A 16,435-nucleotide genomic window follows, 5' to 3' on the forward strand; every position below is an offset into this window, starting at 1 on the left:
AAGGGAGAAGAGGAAAAAGGGGAAAAATGGGAGGAAAAATAGGAAAAAAGGGGGGAAAAAAGGGAGGAAAAAGGGGAAATGGGAGGGGAAAGGGGAAAATGGAGGAAAAGGGGGAAAATGGAAAAGAAAAATGGGGGGAAAGGAAAAAAAGGGGAAAATGAGAGGAAAAAGGGGGAAAAGGGGGGGAAAAGAGAAAAAATGGGGAAATGGAGGAATAAAGGAAGGAAAAAGGGTGGAAAATGGGAGGGGGAAAAGGGGGAAAAAGGAGGGAAAAAGAGGAAAAGGGGGGAGGAGGAAAATGAGGAAAAGGGAGGAATAAAGGGGGGAAAATGGGGAAAAGTGGGGAAAATTGGGAAAAAGGGAAAAATGAGAGGAAAAGGGGGAAAATGGGAGAAAAAGTGGGGGAAAGGGGGAATAAAGGGAGGAAAAAGGGGGAAAAGGGGAAAAATGGGAAAAATGGGAGGAAAGTGGGGGAAGGGGGAATAAAGGGAGGAATAAAAGGAGGGAAAGGGGGGAAGGAGAAAAAGGGGGGAAATGGGACGAAAGGGGAGGAATAAAGGGAAGAATAAAATTGGGGAAAGAGGAAAAAAGGAAAAATGGGAGAAAAAGGGGCAAAAAGGAGGAAAAAAGGAAGGAAAAAGGGGGAAGTGGGGGAAGGGGAAAAGGGAGGAAAATGGGAGGAAAAAATTGGGAAATTAAGGAATAAAGGGGGGGAAAGGGGGAAGGGGAAAAAGGGGGAAAATGAGAGGAAAAAGGGGAAAATGGGAAGGAAAGGGGGGAAATGGAGGAATAAAGGGAGGAAAAAGGGGGAAAAGAGGGAAGGGGAAATGGGAGGGAAAAGGGAGGAATAGAGGGAGAAAAAAGGGGAAAAAGGGGGGAAGGGGAAAAAAGGAGAAATGGGAGAAAATGGGGGAAATGGAGGAAAAAAGGAAGGAAAAAAGGGGGAAAGGGGAAAATGGGGAAAATGGGGAAAAATGGGGAAAAAGGGAAAAGAGGAAATGGGAGAGGAAAGGGGGGAAAAGGAGGGAAGGGGAAAAAAGGGGAGAAGGGGGAAAATTGGGGAAAAATGGGAGAAAAAAGCAGAAAACGGGAGGAAAAAGAGGGAAAAAGGGGGAAACTGAGGAAAAAAAGAAGGAAAAATGGGGAAAAGGGGGAAGGGGGAAAAGGGGAGGGAAAAAGGGGGAGAAAAGGGAGGAATGAAGCGAGGAAAAAGGGGAAAATGGGAGGAAAGCGTAGGAGAAATGGGGAAAAAATAGGAAAAGTGGGGAAAAATGAGGAAAATAGAGATTTTCTTAATTTCTGGGAGAGCCATGGAACATTTTCCCAGGAATGGAGCAGCACGGGATGCAGGAATTGGGATGGGAGGGGGAATTCTGGTCAGGAACGCCGAGTTTGATTGATCGAAATCCCGATTCCAAAATATTAAAATAAAAATAAAAATAATAAAAAAAATGCAACTGAAAACGCTTTGAAATTGCCCAAAATTCCAAATATTCCATTGGATGGTGGAGCCACTGGATCCCAAAATTCCTTCTCCAGGAGGAATCGGGATGGGGCTGGATCCAATGCCAGGCTGGGAGAGCTGGGAATGCGCAGCTGGATCAGGGAAGGATCCAGGGAATCCTCAGAGCCGCTTCCCGATCCCAAAGGGGCTCCAGGAGAGCTGGAATTTGGGGAAGGGCTGGAGGGCCAGGAGCCAGGGAATGGCTTCCAGTGGGAAAGGGGAGCTTGGGATTTTGGGATCTTGGGAAGGAATTCCCGGCTGGGCTGGAATTCCCAGAGAATCCTGGTATTCCTGTCTTTGTACAAGGGTGGATTTGGATCAGCCTGGGATCGTGGGAAGTGTCCCTGGGATGGGATGGAAGGCCCATGGATCCCATCCCAAACCGTTCCGGGATTCTGGGATCAAGGGGATTTGGAATTCATTCAGGGGGATTTTTATGGGATTTGGGGATGGAAAAGGGATGGAGTCCCCAATTCCCGGTGAAACCATTTGATCCCAAAATTCCTTCTCCAGGAGGAATTGGGATGGGGCTGGATCCAATCCCAGGCTGGGAGAGCTGGGAATGTGCAGCTGGATCGGGGAAGGATCCAGGGAATCCTTGGAGGCTTTTCCAGAGGGAAAAGAGAGCTGGAATTTGGGGAAGGGCTGGAGGAGTCAGGGAATGGCTTCCAGTGGGAAAGGGGAGCTTGGGATTTTGGGATCTTGGGAAGGAATTCCCGGCCGGGCTGGAATTCCCAGAGGATCCCTGGCAGTGCCCAAGGGAGGATTTGGATCACCCTGGGATTGTGGGAAGTGTCCTTGGGATGGGATTGAAGATCCATGGATCTCGTCCAAACCATTCCAGGATTCTGGGATCAAGGGGATTTGGAATTCATTCAGGGGGATTTTAATGGAATTTGGGGATGGAAAAGGGATGGAGTCCCCAATTCCCGGTGAAACCACTTGATCCCAAATTTCCTTCTCCAGGAGGAGTCGGGACGGGGACGGATCCAACCCCAGGCTGGGACATCGGGGGTTGGGAGCGGGGTGGGATTCCGGCTCCTTTCCCACCCATCCCATTCCCGAGGATTTTTTTTTTTTTTTTTTTTTTGGGAATTGTCTCACCAGGCTCTGGACCTCCTGGCGGAGCCAGCGGTGATCCTCCAGCATCTCCTTCTGCTGGCGCTCCATGGCCTGCTCCACGCGGAGCCGCTCCCGCTCCAGCAGCTGCTGCGCCTCCTCCCGGCTGCCCGGCCGCTGGAAATCCTCCTCCTGGAATTTCCCCCGGGGGGAAAAAAAAAACGGGATCAGGGATGGGGGATGGGGATGGATCCAATGCCAGAGGGTCGGGAATGTGCAGCTGGATCGGGGAAAGGATCCAGGGAATCCTTGGAGCCGCTTCCCGATCCCAAAGGGGCTCCAGGAGAGCTGGAATTTGGGGGAAGGGCTGGAGGGCCAGGAGCCAGGCTGGAAAAATCCCCCTCCGGAATTTCAGCTGGGATCCCAAGGCGGGAGCGCGAGGAGCAACCCGAAAATCCGTTCCGCGCTCGTTTGTTTTTTTTTTTTTTGGGAATGGCGTGGCAGAAAATCCGGGATAAGGGGAGGGGGAGAGACGGAGAGGTCGCGAAGATCGAGGCGTCCGTCGGGATTTGGGATTCGACCTTGCCATGGATCCGACACGGAGCCGGGAGCAGCGGGAAGCAGCGGGAAGCGGCAGCGGGAAGCGGATCCCGAAAACGGGACGGGTTTTTTGAGGATTGGGAATTCCTCTGGATGCCAAATCCCAGTGGGAAATGGATCCCAAAAACGGGAAAATTTTTGAGGATTGGGAAGATTTCCAGATGGCCAATCCCAATGGGAAGTGGATCCCAAAAACGGGATGGTTTTTGAGGATTGGGAATTCCTCCGGATGCCGAATCCCAATGGGAAGTGGATCCCAAAAATGGGAGAATTTTTGAGGATTGGGAATTCCTCCGGATGCCAAATCCCAGTGGGAATGGATCCCAAAAACGGGAGGATTTTTGAGGATTGGGAATTCCTCCGGATGCCAAATCCCAGTGGGAATGGATCCCAAAAACGGGAGGATTTTTGAGGATTGGGAATTCCTCCGGATGCCAAATCCCAGTGGGAATGGATCCCAAAAACGGGAGGATTTTTGAGGATTGGGAATTCCTCCGGATGCCGAATCCCAGTGGGAATGGATCCCAAAAACGGGAGGATTTTTGAGGATTGGGAATTCCTCCGGATGCCAAATCCCACTGGGAATGGATCCCAAAAATGGGAGGATTTTTGAGGATTGGGAATTCCTCCAGATGCCGAATTCCACTGGGAATGGATCCCAAAAATAGGACGGGTTTTGAGGATTGGGAAGATCTCCAGATGGAGAATCCCAGCTGGAAGTGGATCCCAAAAACAGGACGAGTTTTTGAGGATTGGGAATTCCTCCAACTATTGGATTTTTGAGGATTGGGAAGATTTCCAGATGGCCAATCCCAACGGGAAGTGCATCCCGAAAATGGGAAAAATTTTGGGATTGGGAAGATTTCCAGATGGAGAATCCCAACGGGAATGGATCCCAAAAATGGGAGGATTTTTGAGGATTGGGAATTCCTCCGGATGCCGGATGCCAACGGGAAGTGGATCCCAAAAATGGGAGGAATTTTGAGCATTAAGAATTCCTCCGGATGCCGAACCCCATTGGGAAGTGGATCCCAAAAACGGGAGGATTTTTGAGGATTGGGAATTCCTCTGGATGCCGAATCCCAGCGGGAAGCGGATCCCAAAAACGGGAGGATTTTTGAGGATTGGGAATTCCTCTGGATGCCAAATCCCACTGGGAAATGGATCCCAAAACCAGGAGGATTTTTGAGGATTGGGAATTCCTCTGGATGCCGGATGCCACTGGGAAGTGGATCCCAAAACCAGGAGGATTTTTGAGGATTGGGAATTCCTCTGGATGCCGGATGCCACTGGGAAGTGGATCCCAAAAATGGGAGGATTTTTGCGGATTGGGAAAGCCTCCAGATGTGAAATTCCAACAGGAAGTGGATCCCAAAAATGGGAGGAATTTTGAGGAATTGGAAGACTTCCAGATGGCCAATCACAACGGGAAGTGGATCCCAACAACGGGAGGATTTTTGAGGATTGGGAATTCCTCCGGACGCCGAATCCCAGCGGGAATTCCGGGCTTACCCTCATGCTGTGGCGCTTGAAGACGTTGTGCCGGCTGGGAGGCGGAGTGCGCCGGGAATTTGCCGGGCTCTGGTACTCGGCGGGACTGGCGAGGGTGGGAGAGCTGGCACAGAGCCCCTCCGGAACCTGGGAATTCGGGAATTGCGCGGGAGCGGCGGCGGCGGCAGCGGCGCGGGGGGAGCCCACGGGGAAGGGGAGAGCGCGGACACACGGACGGAGCGGGAGCGCGGGAAGAGCGGGAATTGCGCCGGGAGCCGGCCCGGATCGGGATCGGCCTCGTCCTAAAAGTGCCCTTGGGATATTTTGGGATATTTTGGGATATTCTGGTCTCTGAAGAGTGGGAATTGCGCCGGGAGCCGGCCCGGATCAGGATCGGCCTCGTCCTAAAAGTGCCCTTGGAATATTTTGGGATATTCTGGGATATTTTGGGATATTTTGGGATATTTTGGGATATTTTGGGATATTTTCAAATATTTTGGGATATTTTGGGATATTTTGGATATTTTGGGATATTTTGGGATATTCTGGTCTCTGAAGAGCGGGAATTGCGCCGGGAGCCGGCCCGGATCGGGATCGGCCTCGTCCTAAAAGTGCCCTTGGAATATTTTGGGATATTTTGGGATATTTTGGGATATTTTCAAATATTTTGGGATATTTTGGGATATTTTGGGATATTTTGGGATATTTTGGGATATTTTGGGATATTTTCAAATATTTTGGGATATTTTGGGATATTTTGGGATATTCTGGTCTCTGAAGAGCGGGAATTGCGCCGGGAGCCGGCCCGGATCAGGATCGGCCTCGTCCTAAAAGTGCCCTTGGAATATTTTGGGATATTCTGGGATATTTTGGGATATTCTCACCTCCGAAGGGTGGGAATTGCGCCGGGAGCCGTCCCAGATCAGGACTGGCCTCGTCCTAAAAGTGGGCTTGGAATATTTTAGGATATTTTGGGATATTTTGGGATATTTTGGGATATTCTGGTCTCTGAAGAGCGGGAATTGCGCCGGGAGCCAGCCCGGATCAGGATCGGCCTCGTCCTAAAAGTGGGCTTGGAATATTTTGGGATATTTTGGGATATTTGGGGATATTTTGAATATTTTGGGATATTTTCAAATATTTTCAAATATTTTCAAATATTTTGGGTATTTTCGGATATTCTGGCCTCCAAAAAGTGGGAATTGTGCCAGGAGGCATCCCAGATGGGGATCGGCCTCGTCCTAAAAGTGGGCTTGGAATATTTTGGGATATTTTGGGATATTATGGGATATTTTGGTCTCTGAAGAGCGGGAATTGCGCCGGGAGCTGACCTGGATCAGGATCGGCCTCGTCCTAAAAGTGGGCTTGGGATATTTTGGGATATTTTGGGATATTTTGGGATATTTTGTCTCTGAAGAGTGGGAATTGCGACGGGAGCCGTCCCTCAGGGGGATCGGCCTCGTCCTATAAGTGGGCTTGGGATATTTTGGGATATTTTGGGATATTCTGGTCTCTGAAAAGCAGGAATTGCGCCGGGAGCCGGCCTGGATCAGGATCGGCCTCATCCTAAAAGTGGGCTTGGGATATTTTGGGATATTTGGGGATATTTTGAATATTTTGTATTATCTGGGGATATTTAGGCTAACTGGGGATATTTTGGAACATTTTGGGATATTCTGGCCTCCCAAGAGCTCCGGTGGCTCCTCCCGATAAATCGGGAATGGCTGAGGGAGATGGGAGGGCTCAGCCTGGAAAAAAAGGAGGGAAATTCCCTCCGGAATTCCCTGCCGGGCGGAACCGGGATCTGCTCCCAGGGAACGAGGGATGGGATGAGGGAACTGCGCCGGGCGCGGTTTATGGGATATCGGGAATAATTCCCGCATGGAAAACCCATCCAGCCCCCGAGGAATCCTCCGGAATTCCTGGATGGATTCAGATCCACGCGGATTTGCGGGGGACGCGGATCCGGGGTGGACTCCAAGGTCTCCAAGAGCTTTTCCAACCTCGACGACTCCGGGATTCCCTGACGGGCAGAACCCGGAGCCCGGAAGCCGCGTCCCGCTTGGAATGGCGGCGTGGAGCGCCGCCGATCCCAAAACCCACGAGATTCCCGGGATCTCCCATCCTCGCCGCCCTGTCCCCAAACCCCCGTGGGATTCTCCGGCCTCGCAGCCTCACCTGGAATTGCAGCTTGGGAGCCAGGAGGTTATTCTGGGATGGCGGCTTGTACATGGGCCTGCTGGGCTGCGGGAATGGGAGGAAGGCGGGAATTCCTGCGGATCCCATCCGGGAAATCCCAAATTTGCGCCCCACCCGTATCCCCGTCCCATCCCAACCTTGGGAGGCGGCTCCTGGAACGCCGGCGGCTCCAGGATTTTGGGAGGGCGGTGCTGGTTGTTCCTCTCCTGCTCCTTGGCCAGCTCCTTCTCCATCAGGTAAATGTCGCTGCGGGGGAGGGGACACGCAGGTGACGATCCCGGGAATTCCCGGGGATTTCCCGCAGCCCGGAGAGCCGGGATGGAAAACGCCACGGAGGATGGGAGGGATGGGAGCGGGAGGAGAGCGGAATTCCCACGGCTGATCCCGCTGAGATGCGGGAGCAGAATTCCCGGAAAATTCCCTTTCCCGGGAATAAAGCCCGTCCATCCCATCCCCTTCCAAAAGGTCTCCAAGGCTCTTCCAAGACCAAACTTTTCCATAAAACCTCTTGATCCCAAGCTTTTCCCAGATTTTTCCACCACGTTCCCACCTCTCCATCCCACTCCAGAATTCCCAGCCTTGGAGAATCTTTGGAGCACTTTGCTTCCCGGGAAAGGCTCTAAACCCAAACTTTTCCATAAAAACTCCTGGTTCCAACCTTTTCCCAGATTTTTCCTCCACATTCCCAACCCTCCATCCCTCCATGGATCCGCCAGAATTCCCAGCCTTGGAGAATCTTTGGAATTGGAGAGTTTCGCTTCCTGGGAAATGCTCTGAACCCAAACCTTTCCATAAAAACTCCCGATCCCAAGCTTTTCCCAGATTTTTTCCACCACGTTCCCACCTCTCCATCCCACTCCAGAATTCCCAGCCTTGGAGATCCTTTGGAGCGTTTCGCTTCCCGGGAAAGTCGCTGATCCCAAACCTTTCCATAAGAACTCCCGATCCCAACCTTTCCCCACCTTTTCCCCCCCCAACATTCCCACCCCATCCATGGATCTTCCAGCATTCCAGGCTCACCTGAGGCTGCAGAATGTGGAATTTGGGCTTGGAGAAGCCTTGGAGACCCTTTGGAGAGCCTTTCCCGGGAAGCAAAGCCCGTCCATCCCATCCCCTTCCAAAAGGTCTCCAAGGCTCTTCCAAGCCCAAACTTATCCATAAAACCTCTTGATCCGCAGCTTTTCCCAGATTTTTCCACCACGTTCCCACCTCTCCATCCCACTCCAGAATTCCCAGCCTTGGAGAATCTTTGGAGCACTTTGCTTCCCGGGAAAGGCTCTAAACCCAAACTTTTCCATAAAAACTCCTGGTTCCAACCTTTTCCCAGATTTTTCCTCCACATTCCCAACCCTCCATCCCTCCATGGATCCGCCAGAATTCCCAGCTTGGAGAATCTTTGGAATTGGAGAGTTTCACTTCCTGGGAAAGGCTCTGAACCCAAACTTTTCCATAAAAACTCCCGATCCAAAGGTTTTCCCAGATTTTTTCCACCACGTTCCCACCTCTCCATCCCACTCCAGAATTCCCAGCCTTGGAGATCCTTTGGAGCGTTTCGCTTCCCGGGAAAGGCTCTGATCCCAAACCTTTCCATAAAAACTCCCGATCCCAACCTTTCCCCACCTTTTCCCCCCCAAAATTCCCACCCCATCCACGGATCCTCCAGCATTCCGGGCTCACCTGAGGCTGCAGACCAGCTCCTGGAATTTGGGCCTCTCGCCGGGATCGTAGTCCCAGCAGCGCGTCATGAGGGTGTAGAGGACGGGCGGGCACAGGTCGGGTTTGGGGAGCCGATCCCCCTTTTCCAGGACTCCGATCACATCCTTGTTTTCCAGCCAGAAGAACGGCTGCTTCCCGTAGCTCAGGATCTCCCACATGCACACGGCTGCCGGAGCAACCCCGACATCCTCAAGCCACCGGAATTCCCGGGAATCCGCCAATTCCCCTTTTTTTTTGGGTTTTTTTTTTTTTGGTGGGGCTTTGTGGTGGGACACGTGGGATTCCTGATTCCAGAGGGGCTGGAGATGGGGATTTTTTTTTTTTTTTTGGAGCGGGGAGAGTTTAGCTCATCCCAAAACTTCCCTAAAATCCCTGGATGGGGAGGAGGAGGAGGAGGAGGAGGAAGCACCGAAGGGTGGGTGAATGGAAGCCCTTGCCTGGGAGGGCTTCTCCCGGGGAAAAAATTGGGATAATCTGGAGTTGGGAAATTCCAGAGGGGGATTTGTCCTTGTGAGTGCCACGGGAAACGGATCAATCCTGGGATTCTGCTCCGTCCCAAGGGAAGTGGAAAAATCCCAGGATCCTGCCCCATGCCATGGGAAGTGGATCAATCCCGGGATCCCATTCCATGCCACGGGAAGTGGATCAATCCCGGGATCCCATTCCATGCCACGGGAAGTGGATCAATCCCGGGATCCCATTCCATGCCACGGGAAGCGGATCAATCCCAGGTTCCCACACCACTCCACGGGAAGCGGATCAATCCCAGGATCCCGTCCCACAGCATGGGAAGCGGATCATTCCCAGGATCCCATCCCACACCACAGGAAGCGGATCAATCCCAGGATCCCATCCCACACCACGGGAAGTGGATCAATCCCAGGATCCCATCCCACACCACGGGAAGCGGATCAATCCCAGGATCCCGTCCCACACCACGGGAAGTGGATCAATCCCAGGATCCCATCCCACACCACAGAAAGCAGATCAATCCCGGCATCCCACCCCATGACAACAAATTCCAGGATCCCATTCTGACTCCCAGGATCCCATCCCACACCACAGGAAGCGGATCAATCCCAGGATCCCATCCCACACCACGGGAAGCGGATCAATCCCAGGATCCCATCCCACACCATGGGAAGCGGATCAATCCCAGGATCCCGTCCCACAGCACGGGAAGCGGATCAATCCCAAGATCCCACCCCACAGCACGGGAAGCGGATCAATCCCAGGATCCTGCTCCATGCCACGGGAAGTGGATCAATCCCAGGATCCCACTCCATGCTGACAAATTCCAGGATCCCATTCTGACTCCCAGGATCCCATCCCACACCACGGGAAGCGGATCCATCCCAGGATCCCACCCCACAGCACGGGAAGCGGATCAATCCCAGGATCCCGTCCCACACCACGGGAAGTGGATCAATCCCAGGATCCCGTCCCACACCACAGGAAGCAGATCAATCCCAGGATCCCATCCCACACCACGGGAAGCGGATCAATCCCAGGATCCCGTCCCACAGCACGGGAAGCGGATCAATCCCAAGATCCCACCCCACAGCACGGGAAGCGGATCAATCCCAGGATCCCGCTCCATGCTGACAAATTCCAGGATCCCATTCTGACTCCCAGGATCCCATCCCACACCACGGGAAGCGGATCAATCCCAGGATCCCATCCCACACCACGGGAAGCGGATCAATCCCAGGATCCCATCCCACACCACGGGAAGCGGATCAATCCCAGGATCCCATCCCACACCACGGGAAGCGGATCAATCCCAGGATCCTGTCCCACACCATGGGAAGCGGATCAATCCCAGGATCCTGTCCCACACCACGGGAAGCGGATCAATCCCAGGATCCCATCCCACACCACGGGAAGCGGATCAATCCCAGGATCCCATCCCACACCACTGGAAGCGGATCAATCCCAGGATCCCATCCCACACCACGGGAAGCGGATCAATCCCAGGATCCCATCCCACACCACGGGAAGCGGATCAATCCCAGGATCCCATCCCACACCACAGAAAGCAGATCAATCCCGGCATCCCACCCCATGACAACAAATTCCAGGATCCCATTCTGAATCCCAGGATCCCATCCCACACCACAGGAAGCGGATCAATCCCAGGATCCCATCCCACACCACGGGAAGCGGATCTATCCCAGGATCCTGCTCCATGCCACGGGAAGTGGATCAATCCCAGGATCCCGCTCCATGCTGACAAATTCCAGGATCCCATTCTGACTCCCAGGATCCCATCCCACACCACGGGAAGCGGATCAATCCCAGGATCCCATCCCACACCACAGGAAGCGGATCAATCCCAGGATCCCATCCCACACCACGGGAAGCGGATCAATCCCAGGATCCCATCCCACACCTTGGGAAGTGGATCAATCCCATGATCCCACTCCACACCATGGGAAGCGGATCATTCCCAGGATCCCGTCCCACACCACGGGAAGCAGATCAATCCCAGGATCCCGTCCCACAGCACGGGAAGCGGATCAATCCCAAGATCCCACCCCACAGCACGGGAAGCGGATCAATCCCAGGATCCTGCTCCATGCCATGGGAAGCGGATCAATCCCAGGATCCCGCTCCATGCTGACAAATTCCAGGATCCCATTCTGACTCCCAGGATCCCATCCCACACCACGGGAAGCGGATCAATCCCAGGATCCCACCCCACAGCACAGGAAGCGGATCAATCCCAGGATCCCGTCCCACACCACGGGAAGCGGATCAATCCCAGGATCCTGTCCCACACCACGGGAAGCGGATCAATCCCAGGATCCCGTCCCACACCACGGGAAGCGGATCAATCCCAGGATCCCATCCCACACCACGGGAAGCGGATCAATCCCAGGATCCCATCCCACACCACGGGAAGCGGATCAATCCCAGGATCCCATCCCACACCACGGGAAGCGGATCAATCCCAGGATCCCATCCCACACCACAGGAAGCGGATCAATCCCAGGATCCCATCCCACACCACGGGAAGCGGATCAATCCCAGGATCCCATCCCACACCACAGGAAGCGGATCAATCCCAGGATCCCATCCCACACCACGGGAAGCGGATCAATCCCAGGATCCCATCCCACACCACGGGAAGCGGATCAATCCCAGGTTCCCACACCACACCACAGGAAGCGGATCAATCCCAGGATCCCACCCCATGACAACAAATTCCATGATCCCATTCTGACTCCCAGGATCCCGCCCGTTCCCGATCCCGAAGATCCCGGCACACACCGAACATCCAGACGTCGCTGGCCGTGGTGAAGCGCCGGAAGTTGATGGATTCCGGCGACATCCACTTGATGGGAAGGCGGGTGACGGAAGCTGGAACGATGACCCAGGAACGATCCGGATCCGGGAACGATCCGGATCCAGGAACGCTCCCGATCTCCGCCCGGGAGGAATCCACGGGATCCCCGATCCCGCGGGATCCTACCTTTGTAGTATTCCTCGTCCTCGATGTAGCGGGAGAGGCCGAAGTCTCCGAGCTTGACGCATTCCGGAGAGGCCACCAGGACGTTCCGGACGGCGATGTCCCTGCGGGGACGGAGAGCCGCGGCTCGGGAGAGGGGAGGCCACCACGGGATTTTGGGATTTGGGGGCTTGGGATTGGGGATTTGGGATGGGACAATGGGACAATGGGATAATGGGATCAGATAGGATTTGGGATATGGGATACAGGATTTGGGATATGGGATTTGGGATGGGACAGTGGGATGGGACAATGGGATAGGATAGTATTTGGGATTTGGGATACGGGATTTGGGATATGGGATACGGGATATCGGATTTGGGATTTGGGATATGGGATACGGGATATCGGATTTGGGATTTGGGATATGGGATTTGGGATATGGGATATGGGATTTGGGATATGGGATACGGGATATCGGATTTGGGATTTGGGATATGGGATTTGGGATATGGGATATGGGACTTGGGATATGGGATTTGGGATTTGGGATTTGGGATTTGGGATATGGGATTTGGGATTTGGAATATGGGATTTGGGATTTGGGATATCGGATTTGGGATTTGGGATATGGGATTTGGGATATGAGATTTGGGATATGGGATACGGGATATCGGATTTGGGATTTGGGATATGGGATTTGGGATATGGGATATGGGATTTGGGATATGGGATATGGGATATGGGATTTGGGATTTGGGATATGGGATTTGGGATACGGGATATGGGATATGGGATTTGGGATTTGGAATATGGGATTTGGGATTTGGGATATCGGATTTGGGATTTGAGATATGGGATTTGGGATTTGGGATATCGGATTTGGGATTTGGAATATGGGATTTGGGATTTGGGATATCGGATTTGGGATTTGGGATACGGGATATGGGATTTGGGATTTGGGATATGGGATTTGGGATATGGGATTTGGGATTTGGAATATGGGATTTGGGATTTGGGATATGGGATATGGGATGTGGGATTTGGGATATGGGATTTGGGATATGGGATGGGATGGGACAATGGGATAGGATAGGATTTGGGATATGGGATAATGGGATTTGGGATATGGGATTTGGGATTTGAGATAATGAGATAATGAGATAATGGGATGATGGGACAATGGGATAGGATAGGATTTGGGATATGGGATTTGGGATTTGGGATATGGGATTGGATAATGAGATAATGGGATAATGGGATGGGACAATGGGATAGGATAGGATTTGGGATATGGGATTTGGGATTTGGGATATGGGATTTGGGATTTGGAATATGGGATTTGGGATTTGGGATATGGGATTTGGGATATGGGATTTGGGATTTGGAATATGGGATTTGGGATTTGGGATATGGGATTTGGGATTTGGGATTTGGGATTTGGGATATGGGATTTGGGATATGGGATGGGATTTTGGACAATGGGATAGGATAGGATTTGGGATATGGGATACGGGATTTGGGATATTGGGATTTGGGATATGGGATGGGATGGGACAATGGGATAGGATAGGATTTGGGATATGGGATACAGGATTTGGGCTATGGGATTTGGGATATGGGATGGGATAATGAGGTAATGGGATAATGGGATACGGGATGGGACAATGGGACAGGATGGGATTTGGGATATGGGATTTGGGATTTGGGATATCGGATTTGGGATTTGAGATAATGGGATAATGGGATAATGGGATTTGAGATAATGGGATAATGGGATAATGGGATAATGGGATGGGACAATGGGCTAGGATGAGATTTGGGATATGGGATTTGGGATTTGGGATTTGAGATAATGGGATAATGGGATAATGGGATAATGGGATGGGACAATGGGATAGGATGGGATTTGGGATATGGGATTTGGGATTTGAGATAATGGGATAATGGGATAATGGGATAATGGAATAATGGGATAATGGGATGGGACAATGGGATAGGATAGGATTTGGGATATGGGATTTGGAATTTGGGATATGGGATGGGATAATGAGATGATGGGATAATGGGATAATGGGATGGGATAATGGGATGGGATAATGGGATGGGATGGGATGGGATGGGATGGGATGGGATGGAATGGGATGGAATGGGATGGGATGGGATGGGATGGGATAATCGGATGGGATAATCGGATGGGATGGGATGGGATGGGATGGAATGGGATGGAATGGGATGGGATAATGGGATGGGATAAGGGGATGGGATGAGATGGGATGGAATGGGATGGGATGGGATGGGATGGGATGGGATGGGATAATGAGATGGGATAATGGGATGGCATAATGGGATGGGGTGGGATAATGGGATGGGATGGGATGATGGGATGGGATGGGATAATGGATAATGGGATAATGGGATAATGGGATAATGGGATAATGGGATGGGATGAGGAAGCAGAACCCTCCCCCGGCCAACGCACCTTCCCAAAGCCCCCACCGCCGCCCCATCCCTGCACCCTCTCCCATCTCCCACCACCCCACCCCTCCCCGATCCCGCCTTCCCCCGCCCATCCCGGAATCCCGCCGGGCTCCGAGCCCATCCCGAACTCCGCGCGCTCACCTGTGGACGCAGCTGAGGGCCTCCAGGTAGGCCAGGGCCTTGCTGACCTGCAGCGCGTAGAGCACCAGCGTGGGCACGGCCAGGCCCGGCCGCTTCTGCTCCAGGTACTGGCCCAGCTGCAACGGCACGTTCCCGGCGGGATCAGCGCCCGGAACGCCGGGAACGGGATCGGGGGCGGGGGCGGGGAAGGGGATAATCGCACCTCTCCGTAGGGACAGAGCTCCATGATGATCCAGGTGGGCTCCTCCTCGGCGATGCCGATGAGCTTCACGATGTGGGGGTGGTCCAGCTTCTTCATCAGCACTGCGGGAATGGTGGAATTCCCAGCCGTGGGATGGCGGATCCCAACTTCCGCCGCCTCACCCCATCCCGGGGAATCCCCATCCCTGGCTCGGGGCATGGAGGTGGGAGCCGCAGGGATTTCCCAAAGGGATTGGAGCTCCTGGTTTTTTTTTTTTTAGGGATCGACATCCTCAGGCAGGGATTCCAGCAGGATCCAAGAATCCCTCCCCATGATCCGAGGGTTTTTGGGATTTTATCCCAACTTTCCGGGCGTGGATCAACTCCCTCTTCCTCCACCCTGAATTCCAAAGGCCCCTTGTTCCCAAAAATTCCCCAGGCAGGGATTCCAGCAGGTTCCAAGAATCCCTCCCCATGATCCGAGGGTTTTTGGGATTTTATCCCAGGATTCCGGGCATGGATCAACTCCCTCTTCCTCCACCCGGAATTCCAAAGATTCCCTGGTTCCCAAAAATCCTCAGGCAGGGATTCCAGCAGGATCCAAGAATCCCTCCCCATGATCCGAGGGTTTTTGGGATTTTATCCCAGGATTCCGGGCATGGATCAACTCCCTCTTCCTCCACCCTGAATTCCAAAGATTCCCTGGTTCCCAAAAATCCTCAGGCAGGGATTCCAGCAGGATCCAAGAATCCCTCCCCATGATCCGAGGGTTTTTGGGATTTTATCCCAGGATTCCGGGCATGGATCAACTCCCTCTTCCTCCACCCGGAATTCCAAAGATTCCCTGGTTCCCAAAAATCCTCAGGCAGGGATTCCAGCAGGATCCAAGAATCCCTCCCCATAATCCGAGGGTTTTTGGGATTTTATCCCAGCTTTCCGGGCATGGATCAACTCCCTCTTCCTCCACCCGGAATTCCAAAGGCTCCTGGTTCCCAAAAAATCCTCAGGCAGGGATTCCAGCAGGTTCCAAAAATCCCTCCCCGTGATCCGAGGGTTTTTGGGATCCTATCCCAGGATTCCGGGCATGGATCAACTCCCTCTTCCTCCACCCGGAATTCCAAAGGCCCCTTGTTCCCAAAAAATCCTCAGGCAGGATTCCCCCACCCCATGGGAGCCCTGAACAGGAGCTCATCCCAAAAAAATCTCGGCAGGACTTTTGGGATCCGAAAAAAAGCCTCAGCACCCCAAAAAACCCCAGCAGGACCCTGGAGATCCCAAAAAAACCCAGAAGGATCTTTTGGGTCCCAAAAAACCCAGTCAGGACCTTCAAGATCCCAAAAAAACCCCAAAAGGACCCTGGGGAGCCCAAAAATCCCCAAAAGGACCCTCAGGATCCCCAAAAAACACAAAAGGACCTTCAAGACCCCAAAAAAACCCCAAAAGACCCTTGGGATCCCAAAAAAACTCCAAAAGGACCCTCAGGATCCCAAAAAAAACCCAAAAGGACCTTAAGGATCCCCAGAAACCCCCAGAAGGACCCTTGATATCCCCAAAAAACCCCAAAAGGACCCTCAGGATTCCAAAAAAACCCAAAAGGACCTTAAGGATCCCAA

At 52.8% G+C, this 16,435-nt stretch overlaps 1 protein-coding gene across 5 annotated transcripts in view; it reads right to left on the reverse strand.

Moving 5' to 3' along the window:
* Window positions 1-16,435, reverse strand: part of PTK2B (protein tyrosine kinase 2 beta) — a 75,777-nt gene that overhangs the window by 10,539 nt on the left and 48,803 nt on the right. For all 5 annotated transcript variants that reach the window (XM_053937836.1, XM_053937840.1, XM_053937841.1 and 2 more), the window contains exons 17-25: window positions 14,845-14,945; window positions 14,643-14,758; window positions 12,045-12,145; window positions 11,843-11,932; window positions 8,531-8,735; window positions 6,991-7,099; window positions 6,833-6,898; window positions 4,676-4,801; window positions 2,609-2,755 (exon numbers count right to left, since the gene is read on the reverse strand). In XM_053937836.1, coding sequence (XP_053793811.1) covers window positions 2,609-2,755; window positions 4,676-4,801; window positions 6,833-6,898; window positions 6,991-7,099; window positions 8,531-8,735; window positions 11,843-11,932; window positions 12,045-12,145; window positions 14,643-14,758; window positions 14,845-14,945 — 1,061 coding nt within the window. The remainder of the gene's footprint in view (window positions 1-2,608; window positions 2,756-4,675; window positions 4,802-6,832; window positions 6,899-6,990; window positions 7,100-8,530; window positions 8,736-11,842; window positions 11,933-12,044; window positions 12,146-14,642; window positions 14,759-14,844; window positions 14,946-16,435) is intronic.

The sequence above is a fragment of the Vidua chalybeata genome, chromosome 3 (assembly GCF_026979565.1).
Source record: "Vidua chalybeata isolate OUT-0048 chromosome 3, bVidCha1 merged haplotype, whole genome shotgun sequence".
Taxonomy (NCBI): domain Eukaryota; kingdom Metazoa; phylum Chordata; class Aves; order Passeriformes; family Viduidae; genus Vidua; species Vidua chalybeata.